Here is a 25147-nt window from a genome sequence, read left to right on the forward strand (position 1 = left end):
TAGCACCACAGTGCCTGGAAGATGGAAACTACTTGTTCAGTGCATAAATGAACGATGCCTTGCTCCAAAGTTAGTGTTTTCATCTATTGAAGATACTGGTTTATACTCAAGAAAGCCATCATAAAGAATAAAGAAGTAATCTTTATGATAGAGTTTTATAGGAAAGATGTATTATCTGGGGGCTCTTAGTGTCTGACTTCTGCCTCAAAAATACATTGGAAGTGTTGTTATTGTGTATGAATTATTATTTGTGACAATGAGGAAAATGTGTTGATTTATGTAAATATGTGTGTGGATATGTGAAGCCAGACTTTTAATTTTCATTTCTTAAGATAAAATGGTCGAGAGAATATGATCTCAGTAAGAGCCAAGACAGGAGACCCGGGCAGAGAGAGGCAGCAGATATAGGCTTGTATAGTCCAGAGTCTTCACCTCAGCTCCAGGGCTTTCTTTTCTTGCCAGCACCATCCAGGCCACGCAGTTCTATACTTATCTACTCCTCCCCACTCCCTGTAGAGCAGTGGTTCTCAACCTTCCTAATGCCGCGACCCTTTAATACAGTTCCTTATGTTGTGGTGACCCCCAACCATAAAATTATTTTCGTTGCTACTTCACAACTGTAATGTTGCTACCATTATGAATCATAATGTAAATATCTGATATGCAGGATGGTCTTAGGCGACCTCTGTGAAAGGGTCGTTCGATCCCCAAAGGGGTCACGACCCACAGGTTGAGAACTGCTGCTGTAGAGTGTAAAGGATTTGAAGGGTGGAGAAGATGTACAAGGAACAATGGAAGCCTTATAGTGATCCACAAAGCTCTGCCATTTTTTTTGTCTTTTTACTGGCCTTAAGATAAAACACACACATTGAAGAAACTTATGGATATTGATTTTGTTGGTTTTTCAACAAAATATATAAAATGCTTGGATCATCCAAGGTACTGACCAAGCACTGGGTCAGAAGCCTTTCATGAGACCCCAGATTGCTCTGTGTGTCCCTCCTCCGGCTCTCACAGTACATTCTGCACACTTATTTCATATCATATCAAATGTAATGTTTTACATTATATTTAAATTTGCTTTGGATCTTTGCCCTCAATGACAAGTTCTTCTAGGGGCTTACTCATATTGTTCCCAGAGCTCTCACAGGCTATATACCCAGAAGGCCTTAGTCTCATATTAGGAATTCTGTTTTGCCCTCTAGTTTCTAAAGGTCTTCATACATGTACTTTAAAGCTCTGCCTTTAAGTTTAAATGTCCCACAGTGCATACTGCAAAGTCAACCTTTGCTCCACCCTGATCTCACAAGCCCAGTGTTGAGTGTATGGTCTCATGTTTCCTGGAAAGCCCTTCTACTATAGTTCTTTAGGTTGGCACCTGCATGAATTTTCTGAAGATGCTGGTGACCTTGAAAATATAGTAGATTCCCACTTGCTAAGGATGGCTGTGGTGAAACTCATTCTAAAATAATGAATAGACTCTACTATTTAAAATTTCCCTAAACCTTATCATTCAGCCTAACTATGTTCTCTATCATAATTCCTGCTTGGGTTAGTGCTCATCAAATTTCTTTGATATGCAGTGCCTGTACTTCATTAGCTCCTAGAAGATTATAAGCATCAAATAGCCACTGATTATTAGTAATCATATCACAAAAACGCTAAGAGAACATTAAACATGAGACAGAGTTAAAGTTCTTAGTCATTTCAAGATCTATTTCAAAGCATCCTTGACATTTCAAATCCCCTGAATTTTTATTTATGCCGTAGTTGGAAACCTAAATCTAAAACTTTAGTATTATCATGAGTGTTCATTGTGCCCTCTGGATTCGATAGGTTAATTTTAATGAACATTTAAACACTCACATTAGGCAATCTCATTTAATTATAATTAAGATGTGAAGCTGGGAGTTGTAGCGCTTGGCATCCTAATCTGGCCCATTTACTGTGCAGCTATATCTCAAGTGCCGCAGCAATACTTGTTAAATATTTCGGTGCCTACAGAGCGATAAACACTGATTAGCAGCATATCGGAACAGGTCCTTGCCCCTGGGAGATCAGGTTTTTAAGTAGGAACTTATGCCTTAAGGACTTTTCATATGCATTTCCTGCTTTTGAGTAGCAAGTAAAAGAGGCAGGTCAAACTGGGGTTAAGTGCAGTTTAGGCCACAGAAAGGTCTGGAAAGTGCAGGAAGGAAAGGGCTGCAATAAGGAGGGCAAGCAAGTGGGAATTAGCAATCACCTAACGCATACAATGAATGGTGTGTATGTGTGTGTGTGTGTGGGGGGGGGGGATGAAGGGGATGGTATCATTTACATACAATTAAGAACTGGGTCCGGGAGGTTATATTTCAAGGATGCTGAATAAATACTGGAAACCAGAAGTACCACAAATGGGTTATGGCCCAAAGCAAGGGACCTTTCCAAAGGTCCTCCCAATCAAAAAGTCTTTTAAAATGGACAACAGAGAAGAAACCAAGATGGCGGCATAGGTAAACACCGGAAATTGCTGCCTCGCACAACTAGTTCAAAAATACAACTAAAAGACAAAATGGGCATCATCCAGCACCACAGGAAGGCTGGCTGAGTGGAAATTGTACAACTAGAAGGAAAGAGAAAAGCACACTGAGACTCAGAGGAGGTGCGGTGTGGAAGTAAAGTGCAGAGGTATGGAGGCGCACATGGAAAGGGCTGGCAACTGAGGACATGGTTGTCTTTTTCAATCGGGAGGGAGTCTCAAGCTCTTGGCTGCTCTGAACTGCAGTTCCGGGCGAGTCTCTGGGGACCCAGACTCATACGGGGAGAAACTGGACTGTCTGGCATCCATCGGAACTCGAGGGAGGCTTTCTCTCAGAGGTGCTTGCAGCGATTACCGGGCCTCTTAGGGTAGGACTGAGGAGCACCATAGCTGTTTTCTCCACCCTGTTGATACCCTGAGACCCTGCCCAACCCAAGCTGTGCACACAGGTTTTTGCATATGAAAGGCCTGGCCCTTTGCAATCTGAAAATTACCTAAAAAACTGCAGCTGGGTCAGAGAGACCCAGAACATCCAAAAGAAGGCCCAAGGCCCCACAGCAGCTGGGCCTCATCTGGGCACCTCCAAACCCCAAACAAGGAAGAAGAATCTGTAGATCTCTCCATAGCTCCTGCTGGGTAGCCTCAGGCAGAGGCTAAATTAGCACCTCCTTAGAGATCCAAGAGCCAGTGTACCTAGTGGTCAGAGTGGGACCATCCAGATTACAACTCCTCAGATCCATAAGGGACACACTCAGGGGGCAGACTCAGTGAGCACCAAAGCCCCACTGAAGCAAGTCTTGCCCCAGAAGGGTGTTTCCAGCACAGAAGTTCTCTCACCGCAGACACAGCTGATTCTCACAGGCAATTGGCCTGGAGGTCAATTCCTCCCAGTGATACCTACAACAATCAAGGCTTAACTACAACAAGACTGTGCACACAGCCCACAAGAGTGTCCACGTCAGGTAATTGGGAAGGCTGAGCCACTGGGCCCTATAGGACACCTTGCACAGAAAGCCACTGTATCAACACAGGGAAGCATAAAAAATGCAGAGACAAAGAAACAGGTCACAAATGACAGAAATTGAGGAAAGCAAACTACTATATATAGAGTTCAAAACCACACTTTTAAAACACTACGGTGTCGGGTGAATTTCCCGCCAAAATATAAGATGGCGGTTTGCATACGCAGGTAGGTATCTTTGTGAACGGCAAACAAACAAATATTTGGTAATACGCAGTTACAATCGGCCCGAGTTTACACGTTTCCCGCACTCCACCGCAAATCTATATGAACGGAGTTAAGACGGCTCCCGCGGAGTACGCGCAATTCACGCGAGCCGACTTAACTCATTTCCCGCATTTTAATTGCTATTTAATATTTTACTATAGTTTTTATTCCCAAAAAATTCTTCTAATTTCAAGGAGAGGTTAAAAAAAAAAAGTAACTAAGTTTTACTATATACAGTTGACTTTATTAAGCAGATCTTCAGTATTTTCTTGGTTCTTTCACTCCCCTTTTAAAATTTTTATTAGAAAATTGCACTAAAGTATAACAATAAAACTTCCCTTATGACTCCTAAAACATACCAGGCACTGCCTGACTCTGTGCATGGACTAGATACTTCTCTGCTCCACTAATAAGTGGAGGTTCCCTGGAGTCCTGACTAGTAACTACTAGTATATAGAGATTCTTGGGCTTTGTAAATGTAAAGGCTTTACTTCAAATATTCAAACAAGTAATTTCAAGGTATAGTTTTTTTCTTTATTTCCTCTATCAACCATGGTTTGTAAATGCATAGAGTAAAAACTAAAATTCTAAATAAATATGGATATCTTCATTAATTTCATGGAAGTCAATGTATTATATATATATCATTGATTTTAGAAAGGAAAAGTGAGATAGAAACATCAATGATGAGAGAGAATCATTGATTGGCTGCCTCTTGCACGACCCACAATTGGGATCAAGCCTGCACCCAGGCATGTGCTCTGACTGGGAATCTGAGCCGTGAACTCCTGGTTCATAGGTCGATGCTCAACCACTGAGCAACACTGGCTGGGCTGGAAATCACTTTTCTAAAATAAATTTAATAATTACAAACACATATAGTTATTTTAGGATTAATTATTATGATTATAATATAGGAAACACATTAAACTATGAATATACAAACATGTAATAAGTGCCAGTGTCAAAACAATTTTTAATGGTCACTAGGAATTACCACATCAGCATTTAAGGTGTAATAGTGAGAACATAAAACTTTATTTATTCAGAATAATTAGAAGAAAAGGCAACTGAGACCTGTAAAAATCCAATTTATGAAATATTTTTAAAGAAACTCTGTTTTTATAATTTTTAAAAACAAGGAAAATACATTGCTCATTTACTATTTAGTTATTAGGAATAAAACAAGAAGGGAGGGAAAATCACTATACAAAAAATTTTCCTTGCTGCTATTGAAGTGTTGCATTAAAAAGGAATATTGGAAAATAGTATCATCCTTTTGTTCCACCCTGAATATATATATTCACAGCTCAAATATTTAAAATATAGTGTTTGCAGAATTATTCTGATAGGATGTGTAACCTGATGATTAGAAGAACATCTGAGTAAGCTCTTCACATTCCATTCTTGTTTATTATGTTCATTTAGATGTATTTGTCAATTTATAAATACAGTTAATTAAAATTTTTTAAATTTTCTTTTTTTTTTTTTTAAAGGAGCCCGCTACATGAAAAAAATGCAAGTCAAAGTGGTCACAACCTAGAAGTCTGCAGAGACAGGAATAACTAGCAAGTAGATATTATGTTATTTTGCTATGCTTAAATATGTAGAATTCAGTAGTGTTCTTAGAATTTTACTCTATAATAACCAAATAGTCTTATAATTTAAAATTTACACTTAGTAATATTTGTGTTAACTATATATTATATTATAAAAATAGGAAGAAAATAGTAGCTATGAATTTCAGGAAAACAATTTTCTGTCAATATTAATGAAATTATTTTGGTCAAAAAGATAAGTTTAAATATTGTATCCTCTCTCAGGTCTTATTTCTAGAGCCCCAATTCAACAATATATTTCTTTATAAAAAAGAGTAAGACTCTCCGTATGCCTCATGACATACTTAGTTACTATGTAAATATATTAATTCCTCTCATAAACCATTAATAGAAATTATGTTATAACCATACTTTAAGACTAAAGTAAATTACATTCACTTTTGAAGGTTACATTTCAAAATTTCAAGGTGCTATCAAATGAAATCCAGACACAAAGCAGGATTTTTCCATTTATCAGTACTTACTGACATTTTCAAGTAATGAAATAATGCAGTGTTTGGATGAGTGGATTAAGAAGAGGATTTAAGAACGTGGGAAGGGTAAATAAGATTATTTAAATGGCAAAAAAAAACATTTTTGAAAAATTCATTGTTTCACATTAAAGTTGTTGGAGTTTATTCTTTCTCCAAATGTATCTTGAAAATCGTAATAGAATCAGAATGTTAAGGCTAAAAGATTTTAGAAAGTATTTACCTCAAATCTTTCATGGATATGGATTAAGAAACTGATACATTTATATACACATGATATACATATTTTAATACACACACCGATACATTTATATATACATAACATACATCTTTTTAAAAAAATTTTATTGTTGGTATTATTTCAGATGTCCCCCATTTCTCTCCCTACCTTTGCCTTCTGTCACCCAAATCCTGCCCTCCCCTCCCTCTGGCCCTCACACATTGTCTGTGTTCATAGGCTATGCATATATGTTCTTTGACTATTCTCTTCACCTTCTTTCATCCTGTCTTTCCCACCCTCCTTTTAGATAAAACTTAACACAGTTAGTTCTTAATTTAACAAGAATTTTCAGTGGTAATGATGATTAAAATATATTTATAAAGAGAAGTGTACTGTATAAGAAATGATGGCATTATCTATAATAAAAATATTTTAGAAATTGCACATTTTATATTTATATTTAAAAATCCTATAATAGTAGAAGTTTCTCTAATTATAAAAATGTTTAAAATTGTGTTTGAGTTGCACAACAGTACAGTTCCTAAAGAATTATATAAGCCAGCAGAAGTTTCTTCCCTTTCTGTCTTCTTTTACGGCTTTATAAATGACGCCATGGATAATAAGTACCTCACATATAAACTCTTATAAATATTCATACAATTGGAGCCATATATCTTGATAACAAGAATGCTAAGTAATGGTTCAATAGAGAAGGATCATTATAATGTAAATTACTAGCCTTTAATGTATCTGGTTTATAAATTTAGAGTTTTTCTCTTGGGTTGTTATACAGTGATACAAGCTTGCACTATGAGGCAGTGGAAAGCAAAAGCTCTTTCAAAATTCTAAGACTTTTAAAAGAGTTCAGTTGGGTTATCTTTCTAATAAAGGAGAGAAAATTGTAAAAAAAAATGTGTTTAGAAATATGTTGGTAATAGTCAACATCAATTTTAGCTCAGAAGGAAATGAAGATCATAATTTAAAAGGCATTGAAGAGCTTAAAAGAAGAGTTAGTGAAAAAAGGAGAAACATCTGGTAGACTGTTGAGAGAGTCTGGTGGTGGAAGACCAGGTAATTGATGCTTTCAGTAATCCAGGTGGACAATTTCAGAATCAAACTAATGTGGCGGCAGTAGAGATACTGAACAGGACTTTGATTTGAAAGAAATACCTTCTTCACTGTATTCTACAGAAGCTTGACTTGGATCCCATTATTTTAGATCTGGTATATTAAAAGAAGAGCACTTAACTTTCACAGAGGATATTAAAATGCTAGCTTTAGACAGTGAAATTCAGGTGCCTGTGGCAAAGCAAAATGGGTATCTCACAGGGATGATGGAAATTCAGAACTGAAGCTCTAGGATTAGAAGACATATGGACTTAATTTATCTGAATAGAGATAGTGATTGAGGCCACCAGAATGTAATCAGGCAGAAAACATATACAGGGTAAAGGGGAACATTACCACAGGTACAATTCCTAGGATCAATATTCAATCATCAAAAGTGGAATGAACCACAAAAACACTGAGCAATAATCAAAAGTAAGAGTAAAACTGACTTCCAGTGTTTATGTTTTGTTTAAAAAAAATAACAACAAAGCAGGCAGATTCATAGACATTAACTGTTAAATGCTGCTGAAAAACCTAGGAGGAAGATGACTGAGAGAGCAAAAGCTTTTGGGCATCACAATTAGTCAGTCATTGGGAGCCCTAATGAAGAGCATCTAACTTTGAAGGCCAGACGGACTTATGAATCCTTTTCAATATAGTGACTTTATTCTTTACCTTATCTCCTTCCTACATCAAGCCCAATGATATAATTATGTTGTTCAGATTTATCTTTGGATGGTTTTACATTTTTTAAACCAGATTTAATAAGTCAGATTTACTTATTCTCAGGAAATCTTTCTATTGCAATCACCCTAAAACATCCCATAATTTGAATAGCTAATTCAATTGAATGTACCTTGGTTAAGGATATCTTCATTACTAGGTAATCCTGTCAAATACATATACCCTATTATTACTTCATTCAGCCATCTCATAAATGATTTCCCTCAGCAGGCTGACAGATATTCTATTTGCATCTTTGTTAGGAAAATCCCAGTCCTCCTGCAGTATTTCTCCTTTACTCTCATACTACTACCACACTCACAAGACTTCAGACAACAACCGATTTTCTGTGACACCAGCTGGGCATCCTACAATTTAACTCTATTCTGACACTGTCTACCTAGAGAAGCATCAGATCTCCTAGGTTAAGCCCTCAGTCACTTCAGATGACCCACACACACTTCCGATGGCAAACCCACGTAGCAGGTCTCCGGGTTACCCACAACTTCTGTCCAACTTGGCTACAAATTGGAGGTTCCCATGACCTCCTCCCCTTGGATTCTGTTATTTGCTGGAACAGCTCACAGAACTCAGGGAAAACTTACTTACATTTATCTGTTTATTAAAAGCCATGATAAAGGATACAGATGAACATCCAGATGAATAGATATGTGGTCTGGTAGGGTGCGGAGCACAGGAGCTTCTGTCCCTGAGAAGTTGGGGTGTATTATCCTCCTGGAATGGGGACATGCTCACCACCTGACAGCTCTCTGAATCCCATACTATTGAGATATTATGGCAGATTGCTCATGTAGGCATGACCAATTTTTAACTCCATTTCCAGTCCCTCTTCCTTCCTGTAGAATGGGAGGTAGGACTGAAAATTCCAAGCTTCTAATTATGGCTTGGTTTTTCAGGTGACCAGTTCCCAACCAGGACCCATGCAGAAGTTCAACCAGAGTCATCTCATTAGAACAAAAGACACTCTTATCACTCCAGAAGCTCCAAGAGATTTAGGAACCCTGTGTCAGGAACTGGCATCAATGACCAAATGTTAGAACAAAAGATTCTGCTAGTACCTTTATCCCTTAGGAATTTACAAAGGTTTAATGAGCTCTGTCAAAAACCGGGGGCATAGATGTGCCTATCTATCTGTCTGTCCATCCATCCATCCATCCATCCATCCATCCATCCATCCATCCATCCAGTGCTAATAGTTCCTGGCACATAGTAGGAACTTATAAGATATTTTTGAATGAAAGAATGAATGCTTTTCTCCCTGTGGATTATTTCTACATTCTTTTTAACATACTATTACCTTCTTGCAGCAAGTACACCCAGAATTGTTTGACTGTCTTTAAATCCTTAAATAAACAAAAGACTAAGAGGAAAATAAGTAAAACATTTTTTTTAAAAAAAACAACATATATTTTTATTGATTTCAGAGAGGAAGGAAGAGGGAGAGAGAGATAGAAACATCAGGGATGAGAGAGAATCATTAATCACCTGCCTCCTGCATGCCCCCTACTAGGGATCGAGCCTGCAATCCAGGCATGTCCCCCAGCCAGGAATTGAACAGCGACCTCCTGTTTCATAGGTCAGTGCTCAACCACTGAGCCACACTAGTTGAGCAAGTATAACACTTTTATGTGAGATTTTTCCACCTGGTCTTCATTAGTACTATTATTATTTTTCTTTCCCTAGTACTATAGAGTTAATTTTCATGATTGTAACTAGGGCAGAATAGCCAACAAATCTTTTAAGACTTTTCATTTAGAAACAGATTGCTCTTAAGTCTTTATACTGCTTTATTTTTTTTTGTCCACAATAAAAATAGTGTTATTGCTTTATTTCAGTTATATAATCCATGCTTATTGTAAAAATTTCAACCAATGTATGAAAGCATAATGAAGAAAGTTGCTTGAAAAGCCACCCAAATGATATAATGATTAACATTTACATTTTTTATGGTTTGACCACTTTCTCATTATGAAATGTTCTTTTTTATTTCTAATGATTATTCTTGTTTATTCTACTCTTTCTGTTCTTAGTAAAACTACTGCCAGCTTTCTCTTAGTTAATATGTTCATGTGTTTATTTTAATTAACTTTATTAGAGTTACTAAGATTAATAAGATTACATAGGTTTCAAGTGTACAGCTCTATGATACATCATCTATATATTGCATGTATTTCATTTTGTAGCCTTCTACTTTCAGTCTTCTTGTGTTCTTATATTTATGATTTCTTGTAAACATCATATACTAGACTTTTTAAAGTCTAGTCTGTAATATTGATCTTTTATTTGGAATATTTAATTCATTTACATTTATAATTATTTGCTGATATAATTGGATTTATATCTATCATGTTACTCTTTATTTTCTCTTAATAACCTATCTGATTAGGTTTGTTTTTCTCTTTTTTATTGCTTTCTATTGAATTTTGGATTAATTCAATTCTTTTTGCTATTCTATGTTTTTCTGTATTAACTTATTAGATATATATTCTTTAATTTATCTTAATGGTTACTCTAGAGAGTCCAACATTTATCCTTGACTTATTATGGTTTAACATAATATATTAAACAAATAGCCTGATATTAGTTTTAGCAATAACCTGATATTAATAGAATCTTAGGAGACTTTAATTCCATCTTTTATCATTCTTATTGTGACACATGTATCTAGAGATTCTTACCCCTCACTCAAGACATTTCTGTTATTATTTTGTACAGTCAAGATCCATTTATATTTACACACATTTACCTTTTCCACTGTCTTTCATTTTTTCCTGCATATCTGTTTTCCACTTGGGAATATTTTTTCCCCATTTGGGACTCTCTTTAATATTTCTTTTAGTGCCAGTATACTGAAAATAAATGTTCATAGTTTTTATTTCTTTGAAAATTCTTGATTTCATCTTTGTTTCTGAATATGATTTTTACTGGTTATAGACTTTCAGTACTTCAAAGATGTTATTCCAATGTCTTGTAGTTTCCATTTTTTTTCTGTTAAAAATGTCTTCGGTCTTATTGGTGTTCCTTTGATAATTATTTGTTTTATTGTTTAAATGATTTTTAAATATTTTAAAGATTATTTTTAATTCTGCTAACATACACCTAATGTAAAATTTGCAATCTTAACTATTTTTAAGTGTACAGTTTAGTGGCATTAAGTACATTCATACTGTTGTGCAACCATCACAGCCATCCATCTTTGTAACTTTTTTCATTGTTCAAAATTGAAACTCTGTACCCATTAAACAACATTTCCTCCACCCCCTGACTGCCACCATTCTACTTTCTGTCTCTATGAATTTGACTGCTCTAAGATCCTCAGATAAGTGGAATTGTACAGCATTTGTCTTTTTGTGACTAACTTATTTTACACAGCATAATATCCTCCAGGTTCATCCATATTGTAGCATGTGTCTTGAGAATTCCCTTTTTTAAAAAGTATGAATAATATTTTATCTATATTCCACACTTTTTGTTTATTAATCTGTTGATGGATGTGTGGTATGCCTCTACATTTTAACTGTTGTGAATAATACTGCTATGAACATTATATTTCTTTGAATTTCCACTTTCAATTCTTTGGGTATATATCCAGAGTAGAATTGTTGGATTATACAATAATTCTATTTTTAATTTATTTTTATATTTTAGTTACAGTTGATATTCTATACAGGTGTCCCCAAATATTATATACATATTTTAACAGCTAATAGCTCAATTTTGTTAATGAAATATATTTAATAAACACTGCCTTTATAATTATTCAAAGTGTGTGTATACATTTTGGGGGGGACACCCTATATTATTTTATATTCATTTCAGCATAGTGGTTAGACATTTATATAATAAAGAAATGATTCTCTCTGATAAGTCTAGTACTCATCTGGCACCATACATAGTTATTACAATATTGATTATATTCTCAATGCTGTAGTTTTACATCCCATACTATTTTTGTTTTGTTGCTACCTTAATCCCTAAACTTTTTCACCCAGACCCCAATACCCTTCCAAATTGGCAAATATCAGACTATTCTCTGTATTTATGAGTCTGATTTTGCTTTGTTTGTTCATTTCATTTGTTCTTTAGATTTCAAATATAAGTGAAATCACATGGTAATCTTTCTCTGCCTAACTTATTTCACTAAGCATAATACTCTCTAGAGCAGTGATGGCTAACCTTTTGAGCTCGGCGTGTCAGCATTTTGAAAAACCCTAACTTAACTCTGGTGCTGTGTCACATATAGAAATTTTTTGATATTTGCAACCATAGCAAAACAAAGACTTATATTTTTGATATTTATTTTATATATTTAAATGCCATTTAACAAAGAAAAATCAACCAAAAAAAAAAGGGGTTCGCGTGTCACCTCTGACACGCGTGTCATAGGTTCACCATCACTGCTCTAGGTCCATCCATGTTGCTGCAAATGGTAAGATTCTTTCTTTTTTATGGCCAAGTGATATTCTACTGTATATATGTACAACATAGTTTATCCAATTGTCTTATCAGTGGACACTTAGGTTATTTCCAAAGCTCGGCTATTGTAAATAATTCTTCAGTAAACCTAGGGGTACATATGTTTTTTTCAAGTTGATAATTTGGATTTCTTCAGATAAATACCCAGGAGTTGAATTGCTTGGCCATAAGGTATGTTTTTAATTTTTTAAGGACTGACCGTGATACTGCTTTCCATAGTGACCATGCACCGCTTTACATTTTCACCAACAATGAATAAGCAAACTGATTTTTCCACATCCTGGACAGCACCTGTTATTTTGTGTTTTGGTGTATTGTTTATTTTATTGTAGCCATCCTGATACGTATGAGGTGGTATCTCATTGTGATTTGTATAAGCATTTCTCTAATGATTAGTGATGTTGAGCATCCTTTCATGTGCTTATTGCTATTTGTATATCTTCTTTGGAGAAATGTATATTCCACTCCTTTGCCTATTTTTAATCAAGTTGTTTTTTGTTGTTGTTTACATGACTTTTAAGACTTCCTCTTTAGTTTTTATCTCTATCACCCAAAAATAGAATGTTCCTGTGACATCTTTTGTAAAGGCCAGTATGGCATAAAACAGAGTATCCCCTGCTTTCTGAAAGCCACTTCACTTTTATGAAAGATTTCCATTATTATGGTAATGACAGTTTTTTCATAAAAGTGAAAATCCTCTTCAGATTCCTTTTAATTATCTAAAACAGGTCATTTCTCTTTTGAGATGAGAAGGCCCAGAGGTCTATACTTGTGAATGGCAGGCAGAAGGACCCACAAAACTTACAAAACTGTGTGGTTATTGAATTTTTGTAAATAAAATCTTTTTAATATACTATGGAGACTTGCTGTTGTTGAACTGTTATTTCAAATAATTATCTATTCATTTTTTTTGGCTTCCAAAAAAAACAAAACTAAAAAAACTAACCACAAATCACCTCCAAGTGCCCAAGTGCATATTCTACTGAGAATGTATCAGTAATTGTGTTTGCTGGACATTCAGAGATAAATTAAAAAATAATACATTTTCCATGAACAATAACCTAAAAATGATGACTAGTTTGTACATGTTATAGGTGCCATCTATGTGGACAGGCATTCAGAATCTAATGAATGAAATCAATGACAATTCTTCAGGTCCTGTATTGCCAGTACGCAACTTTAGTGTCTAAGGATTATAAATATTATGAGAGGGAAGAAAGTCATTGAAGGCTGGTTGAGCCACAAAGTAGCGATCATATGAGAAGGAAGCTAGAAGTAATCAGGGAAGTGGACACAACAGTACTTGACTCTCAAGGCCATAATGGGCAGAGAGAGACTAATGCCAGCTGCACACCACAGGCTCCTGGCCAGATCTGCTTTGGGTATCTCTGAATGAGCCAGCAACCTGGCTTCTGTTGCCTGAGGTGTTCTGATGTCAGGTGAAAGGTTTTCCAATGCTGCTATCTTCATCTGACTTAATTCCTCAATTTCCTGTGCTAAACACTGAGCCCAGTTCCTACCTGTGGTCTAGTTGAGTACTTTCTAGCTGAAATTGGGAACTGAGTTTAGTTTAAATCATAGCTGAAACCAGACCTGGAGAGGAAAAGAAAGGCAGAGGGAGGGAAATTGACATTTATTGAGTAAGTTTTATGTCATCCAAGTACATTACACACACATTTTTCTCACTTGGCCCTTACGATATGACTATAACAGAGATGAGACTCTAAACTGCAGGGAAGTTTGTTGAGTGATTATTTTTACACGATTACCACAGTTAGTTACTATAGGGAAAACCAGTAGCACAATTTATTTCTATATGACTCGTAGAACCATTCTCTTTCTACTGTAGTACCAGGAGGAAAAAGTTTGCATGAAAGACATTATTAGGCAGAGCGAACATCATACAATTTTATCACCATTGTGAAACTACACAGTCATAGCTTTATGAAATGGAGATAAAACAACTCCTTATTAAAGCAACACCAATCGAACAATGACAATAGCCATCAGTACTGTTGCTTTGAATATGTCACCTCTGGCTATAGTGTGAAGGGTAGATTGGTGGGGCTCATGGTAGCAGGTAGGAAAATGGCTATCAGGAACAGCCAGGGAATATCCGGGGAACAATACCAAGTGAGCTTTTATAACAAAGAACAGATATTTGAGCTTAAGATGTGCATTCAGGAGGTTTACCATAAAGATGGGAACTAAAGCCAACGGTGTAAATGAGATTTCCCAAGAAAGAATACAAAGCCAGGTCAGAAGAGAACCAACAAAACTTGGTTAATAAAATAAACAAATACAAAAAATATTTTATCCCTGGCTGGTTTGGCTCAGTGGCCCATGGACTGAAGAGTCACGGGTTTGATTCCTGTCAAGGGTGCATACCTGGGTTACAGGCTCCATTCCCAGCCCTGGTTGGGGCACATAAGAGAGGCAACAAATTGAAGAGTCTCTCACACGTTGTTGTTTCTTTCCCTGTCTCTCCCGCTCCCTTCTACTCTCTTTAAAACTCAGTGGAAAAAAATATCCTCCAGTGACAAAAATAACAAATAACAGAGAGGCAGGAAGAGGATGAGGGTAAAGGGAGTTCATGGAAGCAAGGAAAGAGTACTAAGAGGAAAAAATGGCTCAACAGTTAAATAAAAGCTGCAAAGAAACCTAAGAGTTCATGGAATCTGGTGGTTGACATTGTAGGTGCCTGTGAGAGAGCTACACAACAGTGTAGATTAAGGAATTCGGTGTGTTATAGGTTGGGTTCCTTGGAAACAAGCTCTGAGATAAAGATAGGATTATTGGGAGTGTCAGGTAGGGAGAGAAATTAAACTATGATGAGATTGCAACAGAGGCCTCGATAGAGCCTATGGATAGCACTCCAGCTGGGAAAGCCTTGCAGAATAAAGCCAAAGTGATGCAAGGTGCCTGGGCTTTTAAACCAACATCAATCAGTCGTTGGAGAATGTAACCTAAGCGAGATCATTTCCTTCACCAAAAGGCAGTGCCCAGAGAGGGAGGCACCCATGAGCCTTTAGCAGGCAACCTTCCAGCAGCTGGAAGAGTGAATGGTTTCCTCCTGCAAGGGACCTGGGCTGGAGAGTGCGTCCCAGCATCCCAGCAGAGAGTGGAGAAAATGAATGTGAAAGGCTAGGCTACTGTTTAAATACTTTGCTGTAAGGGATTTTGTTATTGCAGCCACTAATCTTCTTTTCCAAAGTCTTCCCCACCACCATCTTCTTGCCAGCTGACTCCTTTACTGACAGATTTTCTTCAGAGATAGATACTTCATTGACTTATGTGCCCCCTTACTGTTCTTTATTAATTGTTACTCTTAATCTGTCTTGTACTATAGAGGCAGATGGAGGCCTAAGTGCATTCCTGTAGCCACCCTCATTAATGCATGTTTATGAAAAATAACCATAGTGGACAGAATTGCCTTTTCCAGATCAGTTACCATTAGGAAAGAGGCTCCCCCTGAGAGCTCCAAGTTAAGGAATTTAGAAATTACAAGCCAAGACTTGATATATCCCTGCAAGGTTCTGACTGCATTGAAGAGTCTGGTTTTACATATTTAATCTGGGCCTTTACATTTAACTAGGAGATGCTACATAGATAGTATGATTATAAACATGAAATCTTACCGTAATTATATGCTCATGAATATAGAAAAAGGTTAAATAAAAACTGTTCATCATTTTGGATATTATTAATTTACAGCACCTCTGAGTATGGGGACGGGGTAAAAATAGTTCCCAGGAGAGATTTGAGTCAACATGCATTTATATCATCATATCAACCACATTTATCACCCTGTATCCTTATGAACCGGGGTTCATAATAATGCAATATCAAATGTCTCTAGCAATCACCTGGGATGTGTAAACACTGGCAGTTTTATTATTAGTTTTAGAATACATGGGACCCTTTATTTAAAATCATGAATATTTTTTAAAATCATGAATAGAATAGTTTAATGTTTTAAATGTCTTGGCAGGGTTTCTTTGGAAGTATGTTAAATTTCCATTTAACCAAAAAACACCCCCCGCCCCCCCCCCCCCCAAAAAAAAGAAACAACAGAAGCATGCACTACTTTATGGAGTTCTAACTGGAGACTGTTTGAAAAGGCAGTTTTGTTCTTGCTTTGAAAATACCATATAAGAGCGCGCGCGCGCGCACACACACACACACACACGCACACACGCACACGCGCAGTTCCATCTGTCAAATTGCCTGGAGAATGCTTTTAACAAGGAATGAAGCCACATTAAAGGCCATAAAATATGCAGCAAGGGGAAGAAGGATAAAGCCATCCTGCAGTTCATTGGCTTTGCCTACTGTGCAGTGCTCTCCTTGTGAACAAGACAGATGGGGTAGTTATTACTACATCAAGATGTCTGCCCTTGTGGACAGTAAGAGAATTGGAAAGAGAACCCTGGACTCCAGATTCCAGCTTCTCCCATGATTATTAGCCAAGGAAATGTGAAAAGTAAGGACATTTCCTTTCATTTTAAGGGAGCAGATCAACTTTTTTTCTAACAGGAAAAAAACACAAGTTTTATTTGCAGTCAAGAATCTGTAACTCCATTAATATTATTATTAATTTGGCAAGTGAGAGAAGTGAATTTTAACTTACAGTTTTGCAGCTGTGTCTAAGGAAAGGCAACACATTGTTAAAGGGTATGTTTATAAGCCAGATATTGACAATTGTATAAATGTATTATTGTTTACCAAAATGTGGGAGCAGGACAAGACATTTTGTTAGCATCCTCATTTGCACCTAACCTAACTTCCTAAAAAAAATAGATAAGACAAAGCATTTAGACACCATTTTCCAAGGTAGATTTTTGCTTGGATTGTAATTTTGAAAGGTGTTCACTTTTCTGTCAAATAACAAATTGAAAAACCATTATCTGGAACAAAATGCGCATTGTTAAACTTATTGAAAGTGGTCTCCACCTGTGAATTATAGCAAATCTATCCAATAATTCTCTTCTGGTGAATTTCGAGGATAAGAGAATAACATCAGATGTTCTGACCAGTTTATACACACTTATGAAATAGGAATGACAATATTGAAAGATCTTGTTTATTAGGAACAGAAAGTTATTTGGTATTTCTAGGTAAAAATGTGAAAATGTCCTCTATACCTTCCTAAATTTTTTCCCTTTATAAGAAAAAAATGACATTTTTTATTGCAAAGTAGCTAATTTATTTAAAAAAACACTATACAGTATTTTGCTTGATTTCCCTTATACAACTATGGAACTATTCTTCAATTAATGCCTAGAAAGTATAATAAGATAGAAAAACAATCTCTCAATAAAAATGTACTACCATTTGCAAAAATAATTCCAATTTAGTAGTAGAAGTAAACAATTGATTTTAGAAATACTGGCTTTCTTTAAAAAGGTTTGGCATATAATGTAATAAAGAGAATGTTGTTTTTCTTTTAAATAAAGGAAATATTTAACACTATGGCAGATAAACTGATTTTTAATAGGTTTTTTAAATGTTTTTAAAAATTGGACATTGTCGTCCTTGCTGGGTTGCTCAGTTGGTTGGAGTGTTGTCCTGGTGTGACAGGGTTCTGGGTTCCATCCTGAGCAGGTGCATGTAGAAATCAACCAGTGAATGCATAAACGTGTGGAGCAGCAAATCAATGTTTCTTTCCCCTCCTCCTCCTCCTACTCCTCCTCCTCCTCCTCCTCCTCCTCCTTCTTTTCCTCTCAAATCAATAAATTTTTTTAAGTGGACATTGTTGTACAATCTAGTGAAAAATAGGCAGCATACACATAGTTAATTGTCCCAAAGAAGATGTAAACAATTATGATTAAAATATGTAATAATGGTAATTCCAAAAGTCCTAGTCAATTAAAAAAGCTTAGAAAGAATTAATCTAAATATCTTGTCCAAACTTAGGAACTGTAAAATAGGAGTTATTTTAAAGTTTTATATGTTAACATTCTGTTGTGAGGGAATGAAATAAAGATTGTTTCATATTGACAAACAGAGACAATTATTTAGAGAGAAAATAGATTGAAGTACCAATAAGTGTAATACTGGAGCCCTATGTTGAAGAAGATACAAAGAATTTCTGCAATGCTCAGTTGGGCTTAAACTATACTTGCAATATTTTTACTCTAATTTTTGAAAAATTGAAAGAAGAGTTGGCTCTACCTCCTTTTTATAAACAAAAATAATTCATTTTTCTTGAACTCAAAAATTAGATGTGAATAAAGACTCAGGTGAACCAACATGTTCCTTTAAACATATACATTCATCACAATATACTTCTATGGAGTAAACCAGTTTAACACCTTAGATATAAACTATCTTTATTGTTAACTAGAGGCCTGGTGCATGAGATTTGTGCACTGGGCGGGGGAGGTGTCCCTCATCCCGGCCTGCAGTCCGGGACCCCTCAGGGGATGTCCGCCTGCAGCAGAAGCGGAAGAGGCTCCTGCCACTGCCATTGCATTCGCCAGCTGTGAATCTGGCTTTTGGCTGAATGGCACTCCCCCTGTGGGAGCATCATAGTGACTGGTCATTCTGGTCATTCCACCGTAACAGTTGCTTAGGCTTTTATTATGTAGACTAGAGGCCTGATGTACGAAATTCGTGCAAGAGTAGGCCTTCCTTCCCCCATCTGCTGACACTGGCTTCCCTCTGGCACCCAGGACCCAGGCTTCCCTCTGGCCGCCAGCAGGCACCTGGGACCTGGGCTTCCCTCTGGCTGCTGGCAGGCATCCGGGACCTGGGCTTCCCTCACAGCTCCGGCTTCGTCTGGGAGGTCGTCCAGTATAATTAGCATATTATAGTTTTATTATTATAGATATGGTCTCCATATAATCCTGAGTAAGTGGGAGGTAGTCAATGGCTTCGGAATTGATCCAGAGGCTCTCTACAAGTTAGATCTAATTCCTAGGGGAGTGGCCAGTGTAGGATGAGATCTCAATGGGTTTGGGAAGAAAATAACAAAGAAAAAATACATTGCATATGTATATTCCTATTTAAGGCATGGTAAATTTAGAGAATTGTAGCAATGAGGACCACTGTACTCTATTTATAGATGAGGACACTTTAAGAAAAAATTATTTGACTCAGATCATGTGGCTTCTTAAATGGCAAAACTGGGACTAGAATTCAGGTCTCCTGACTCTTAATCCAAAGCCCTTTAATGGAATTCTGGCAAGATTCCTGATGATACTTGATGTTCCCTGTTAGACATGCAATTAAGCTTATAATTGGTCCTTGTTCCACTTCTCTGTGAACTTGCCTTTCTTCAGCCTCTATGAGAGGGCACATTATTCACCCAGGGACAGAGAAGAGAGTGTGAAAATTAAGCCAGTGAAGTAAGTTTTTGTTGTCCAGTAAACAAGGGTAATAACATGATTTGGTTATTTATTATGTTCTGCTCATGTTTCCTTATTTTCATTAACTGAGTACCTAATTCATTTATCTTAGGTACAAGTGAATCCAAATGTATTTTTAATTTTATTTCTAAATAATGGTGGGGAAATGTTGCAGGATTCCTGTGAATTTTGGCATTGTCATCCCCAACTTTCCTCTTTTTAAAGCCATGAAAGCATTATTTTCTAGCACTAAAAACCACTTCCACTGATTTCTCAATACTTAACCTTATTTTATGCAGAGAAATATTATCTTTGCTAAAATTGTAATTTTTTCCAAAGGCATTTAGCTTTACTCTGTCGGATTATGCATCTATTGCAGCAGAAGTTTTCCATCTCAGAAATCATTCATCCTGCTCTCTTAGCATAGTTAATTGCCCTGATATTCCCCGCAACTCAAGTAGGCTTAGTGTCTTTAGGTGGTCGTAAATAGGAGTTGCACTTATTTGTAGTAAAGTACACTGCAAAAGTTGAAGCTTAATATAAAATGACATAGTCAAGGATTAAGGTTGGGAAGGTCATGTGTATTTATCAAAAATCTAATACCCTGCTTAATTGTATTTTGTTTTATACTAATTTTTTATCTTATGACTAAAGCCAAACAGTCATTGTTGAAAAGTTATAAAATATGTATAATCAAAGGTGAAGCATCATAATGTCTGTAACTTACAGACAGATAAAGCCAAGGTGACTAAATGTTGACAACTGGTGACTGTAGGAAAAGGATATAAGAGTAAGGTTTTCCATTATCTATTTTATTTCTTATAGATATGGTCATTTCTGAACATTTAGAAAAGATTTTTATTGTTTTCATGATGTTTCTTTGTATATCTCCATTGAATAAAGATGCTGTTTATCCAAACAACTTATAAAAATTATCATTTTGTTCATAGTGCACTAAAACTAAATTATAAAAAATCCATCTCAAGCATAAAAATGAATCACTAATGGGAATAGAAAGTAAAGAGCTCAAAACTGTTATTCAGAAATTTTACTTGAAGAGTAATTCTATCCCTAAAAATCTACCCAGAATTGAATGTGTATAAAGTCATGCAGGATTGCTTATAAAAGCAAAGAAAATTTAGAATAACTTAATATATAGCCATAGAGGACTAGTTAAATAAATGATGTACTCATAATGAAATGCTATGCTACCTTTCAAAATAGTGTAGGTGATGTTTATATTGCTTATATTACTCTACTCTGGTTCCTATAAATCTCATTTATTCAAAGGTATTATAAATGTAAAATCCATATATTACTATTTTTAATTCAAAACTAACTATATTTAACAAGAGAAAATATTTGTTATATATTGCTGAGTAAAACCTTAGCTAATATTTTTTGTATGTGTGTGAATGCATGTGTGTGTGCTTGAGACAGATTTTTTATAATTTAGTTTTAATGCACTATGGACAAAATAGCTGATAATTTCTTAAAGTTGTGTGGATAAATCTTTATTCAATGGTGATATACAAAGAAACATCATGAAAACAATAAAAATCTTTTCTAAATTTTCAGAAATGTCCATATCTATAAGAAATAAAAAATAGAAAATGGAGTACTCTTACATCCTTTTCTTTTTTTAAAAGAATCTTTATTGTTGAAATTATTACATATGTCCCCTTCCCCACCCCCCACCCCCCATTGACCTCTTCTAGCCTTCCCTGCCCCTTATATCCTTTTCCTACATATACCAGTTGTCAACATTTAACCACCTTGGCTTTATCTCTCTGTCTGTAAGTTGCAGACATTATGATACTTCACCTTTCAATATTTCTCTCTATAGCTCTTAAAATGAGGACTATCTTTTCCATAACTACACCACCATTATCACACTCAAGAAAATTTACAATTATTCCATAACTAGAGGCATGAAATTCTTGCACTGAGGGGAGGGGCTCCTCATCCAGCCTGCGCCCTCCCACAGTCCAGGACCCCTCGTGGAATATCTGCCTAATCCGGAAGTTAGACATCCCTCTCATAGTTTGGGACCCCTCACTCCTTACTGCCCACCTGCTCGCTCCTCCTTACTGTTGGGCTCACTGATCCTTAGCGCTGCCAGAGGCGGGAGAGGCTCCTGCCACCGCCACTGCCCTCACCAGCCGTGAGCCTGGCTTCTGGCTGAGCAGTACTCCCTGTGTGGGAGTGCACTGACCACCAGAGGACAGCTATTGCGTTGAGCATCTGCCCCCTGGTGGTCAGTGCGCATCATAGCGACCGGTCATTCTGGTCGTACCGCCATACCGGTCACTTAGGTTTTTATTATATAGATATTCACCATATTTAAATTTCTCCACTTGTCTCCCAAAAGCCATGAAGGGCTTTTCTATTTGCATCCAATCATTCTTCATGCATCTTGGTCATTATATTCCTTAGTCTCACATCAGAAGTATCACATTAGTAGACACATAATGTCATTTTGTTCCACAGTTGATGATATTAAATTTGACCACTTTCTTGAGTAGGTGACAAGTCCCTCCAACATTTTCTCTTTGTAATTGGTAAATAATATGTGGATTTTAAAACTGTGTAAATATTCCAATTCTAATACATATTTACTCAATAATTTTAGCATCACTTGATTATCTTTGACTGAATTACCATTAAGGATTGTAAAATGTGCATATTCTATCATTGTTCTACATTGTATTAGTATTCTTTGAAGAAGTTTCCCTTTTGATCTCTCTTTCACTCACTCACTACTGTGGACTCATAGATTATTTTTAATTAAAAAAATTTAAACTTAACAAAAGTAATAGAAACTTAATTGTAAGTCTAGCTTGCTTTTGCTGGTAAAAATGCTCAGAATTTGGGCTTTGGAAAATGTATGAGTTTAGTAGCATTAACATTGTTCCATTCTTTTTATAAATAATAATTTTGCTGCTTTTCTGTTAGTCTGCCTGACATGTTGAAATTATTTCACAATTTATATTTACAAAAAATTTTTTGAAATTTATGAGATTAAACACTGCAGAATAAGTGTTATGTAGCTTGCTTTTTAAATTCTCATAAGATTTGATTACTTTGCCAAAACCGGTTTGGCTCAGTGGATAGAGCGTCAGCCGGTGGACTGAAGGGTCCCCGGTTCGATTCCGGTCAAGGGCATGTACCTGGGTTGCAAGCACATCCCCAGTAGGAGATGTGCAGGAGGCAGCTGATCGATGTTTCTCTCTCATCGATGTTTCTAACTCTCTATCTCTCTCCCTTCCTCTCTGTAAAAAATCAATAAAAAAATAAATAAATAAAAAGATTTGATTACTTTTTCTGAGTGATTCACTCACTAAGCATAGACAATTATTACTTTAATTGGTAATTCTAGAATGTTTACTCTTTTTTATCTTTAATTTCTTTATTGGTTAAGGTATTACAAATGTGTTCTCATCCCCCATTAACCCCCAACCAGCCCCCCGCCCCCCGCCATGCTCTCATTTACTGAGTACTTTGCTGTATCTTCACCTCCTTTGGAGAAAACAAGACACTTTATAATTATTATTTTTCTATTTTTAGTTTCTACACAGATAAAAATTACTTAATATTTTATTCATCTTTTAATATAATCTAATAGTATTTAATGATGAGACATTTTAGAACATCAAAAGCTGATTTTTAGGAACTACCTGATCCGTAATGATTCTCTTTTAGAGGAACAGAACATCTCCTAAAAGATGAAAATTTCTATCTGGAAAGTTGCAGAAAATTTTGGGTTAATTTTAATAAGAAGGTCTATTCTGGTGATTGGAAAGGCGTGTGTATAGAGGATAAATACAGATTTGTAGATAAACCATTGTGTGTTTGAATCTTGATGTATTCACTGCTTTGAGACTGTTTCCTTACCTGTGTAAAGGGATTCAAGCTGACAGTTCTTATACCATCTTATGAGATTCATGGTAGGCCCTCACCTAATTAATGTAGCCATCATGATTATCATTATCACCATTATTTTCCTTACATTGCCTTTGATATTAACAGCCCTTGAGTTGATTGAAGACAATAAATTTGCAAACAAAGGTTCTCAAAGTATGAGTCTTTGTTATATATTTGAGTTAAAGGTGACCTCTGTAATATTGGCTCCTCTATTGTTTATTTCTTCACAGCAAGTTAGAATCTGCCAGCTCAAAGCTAGCCAGTACCAAACTCCAATTCTTATACATTCAGTTGCTTTAAATAAAGACCCCAAAGCATAGTTTTAACCATTAAGAGCCTACCTGCTTTGCATGACCCATAAAACTGCACCTAATATATAGTAGCCATCGGTAATACAAACCTATGGCCTCAAAAGAGCTGCTACCCTTGCAGCTGTCTGACTCAGAGACTCCACATCTTGCTGCTGCACAGTATCACCTAGACATAAAAGCCCCTTCTCCAGTTTCCCTCTCCCCAAGAGGTCCCGTGCCCTGTTAGCCTTCTGGGTGGTGGTCCCACACCCCTGTCTCTGGAAGGTCTCTCACTGGGAGGCACTTCAGAACCCTTTGCAAACCCACCCAAGTGCCACCCACCAAAGCTTTTTGTGAAATACGGCCACCTTGTGGTCCTAACTTTCCCTTGATCAGCCCTGATATGCTTAAACTCACCAGTCTTATACTCCAGTTTGGGATCAGAGACTAAGAAGTTGTGTCTTTCAGGCCTCTTGTGTTTTTTTAAAGACTGATGGGAAGGGAAAGAAGGGGATTTCTGCTGCATTTATTTCACAACCTCACCCCAGAGGATTTGATTGTGGACTCACATTGCACTTGGTCAGCAGGGAACCTGTGTTTGGTAGAAACTGCCTTACTTTATTTCAGGAGGCAAAATATCTGTCCAGGGCTTTCTGGTACTGTTTGGGGTGCTAAATTGTTTGAGGAGGGCCCTGTTTGTCTCCCTGATACCGTAGAAGGAACATGTCCTGAGTTCTAGTAAGGAATTTTGCATTGATTACTTCACTCAGTCCTGTTTAGAAAAGAATAGCCCTATTTTATTGAGAAAGTAAATGGCATAATAGAGCTAGAAATTGGTAGAGATGGAATTTAAACCTGGAAGTTATTCATAGGTCATGTTCTTGCCCTTTCATTACCATTCTGCTTTAGCTATTCCAGAGCTTGCAATAATCTGCAACTAAGTATTTTATGGGAACTGTGATAATGAATAAAACCTATTTTTTAAAATATTTCTGTCAGTTTTTACTTCTTTCTCTTTTTTTTGTATTGTCAATTCATCAAGCATCTTATAAAATTGAAACCTGGAACTATTTAAAACAAATTGCCTACTTTCAAAAAATTGCCGTTATGTGTTAGTCTTATTATACAAAGTGTTAGTTTATTCGTAGGCTGCTGTTTGAGTGAGTTGCTTAGAAATATTGAATAAGAGAGAGAGAGAG

General features: G+C 36.3%; 1 protein-coding gene across 10 annotated transcripts in view; it reads left to right on the forward strand.

The window, feature by feature from the left end:
* LRRC7 (leucine rich repeat containing 7) overlaps positions 1–25147 on the forward strand; it is a 493923-nt gene that overhangs the window by 120095 nt on the left and 348681 nt on the right. The window contains exon 2 of one of the 10 annotated variants that reach the window (XM_070405359.1): positions 5243–5318. The exons of 8 other annotated variants lie outside the window; for them this stretch is intronic. In XM_070405359.1, coding sequence (XP_070261460.1) covers position 5318 — 1 coding nt within the window. In that variant the 5' untranslated portion in view covers positions 5243–5317. The remainder of the gene's footprint in view (positions 1–5242; positions 5319–25147) is intronic. One more of the 10 variants, XM_070405360.1, reaches the window with a different exon arrangement.

This window comes from Myotis yumanensis, unplaced genomic scaffold, assembly GCF_028538775.1.
Source record: "Myotis yumanensis isolate MYYU_CA2020_CCGP unplaced genomic scaffold, mMyoYum1.0.hap1 SCAF_2, whole genome shotgun sequence".
Lineage (NCBI taxonomy): Eukaryota > Metazoa > Chordata > Mammalia > Chiroptera > Vespertilionidae > Myotis > Myotis yumanensis.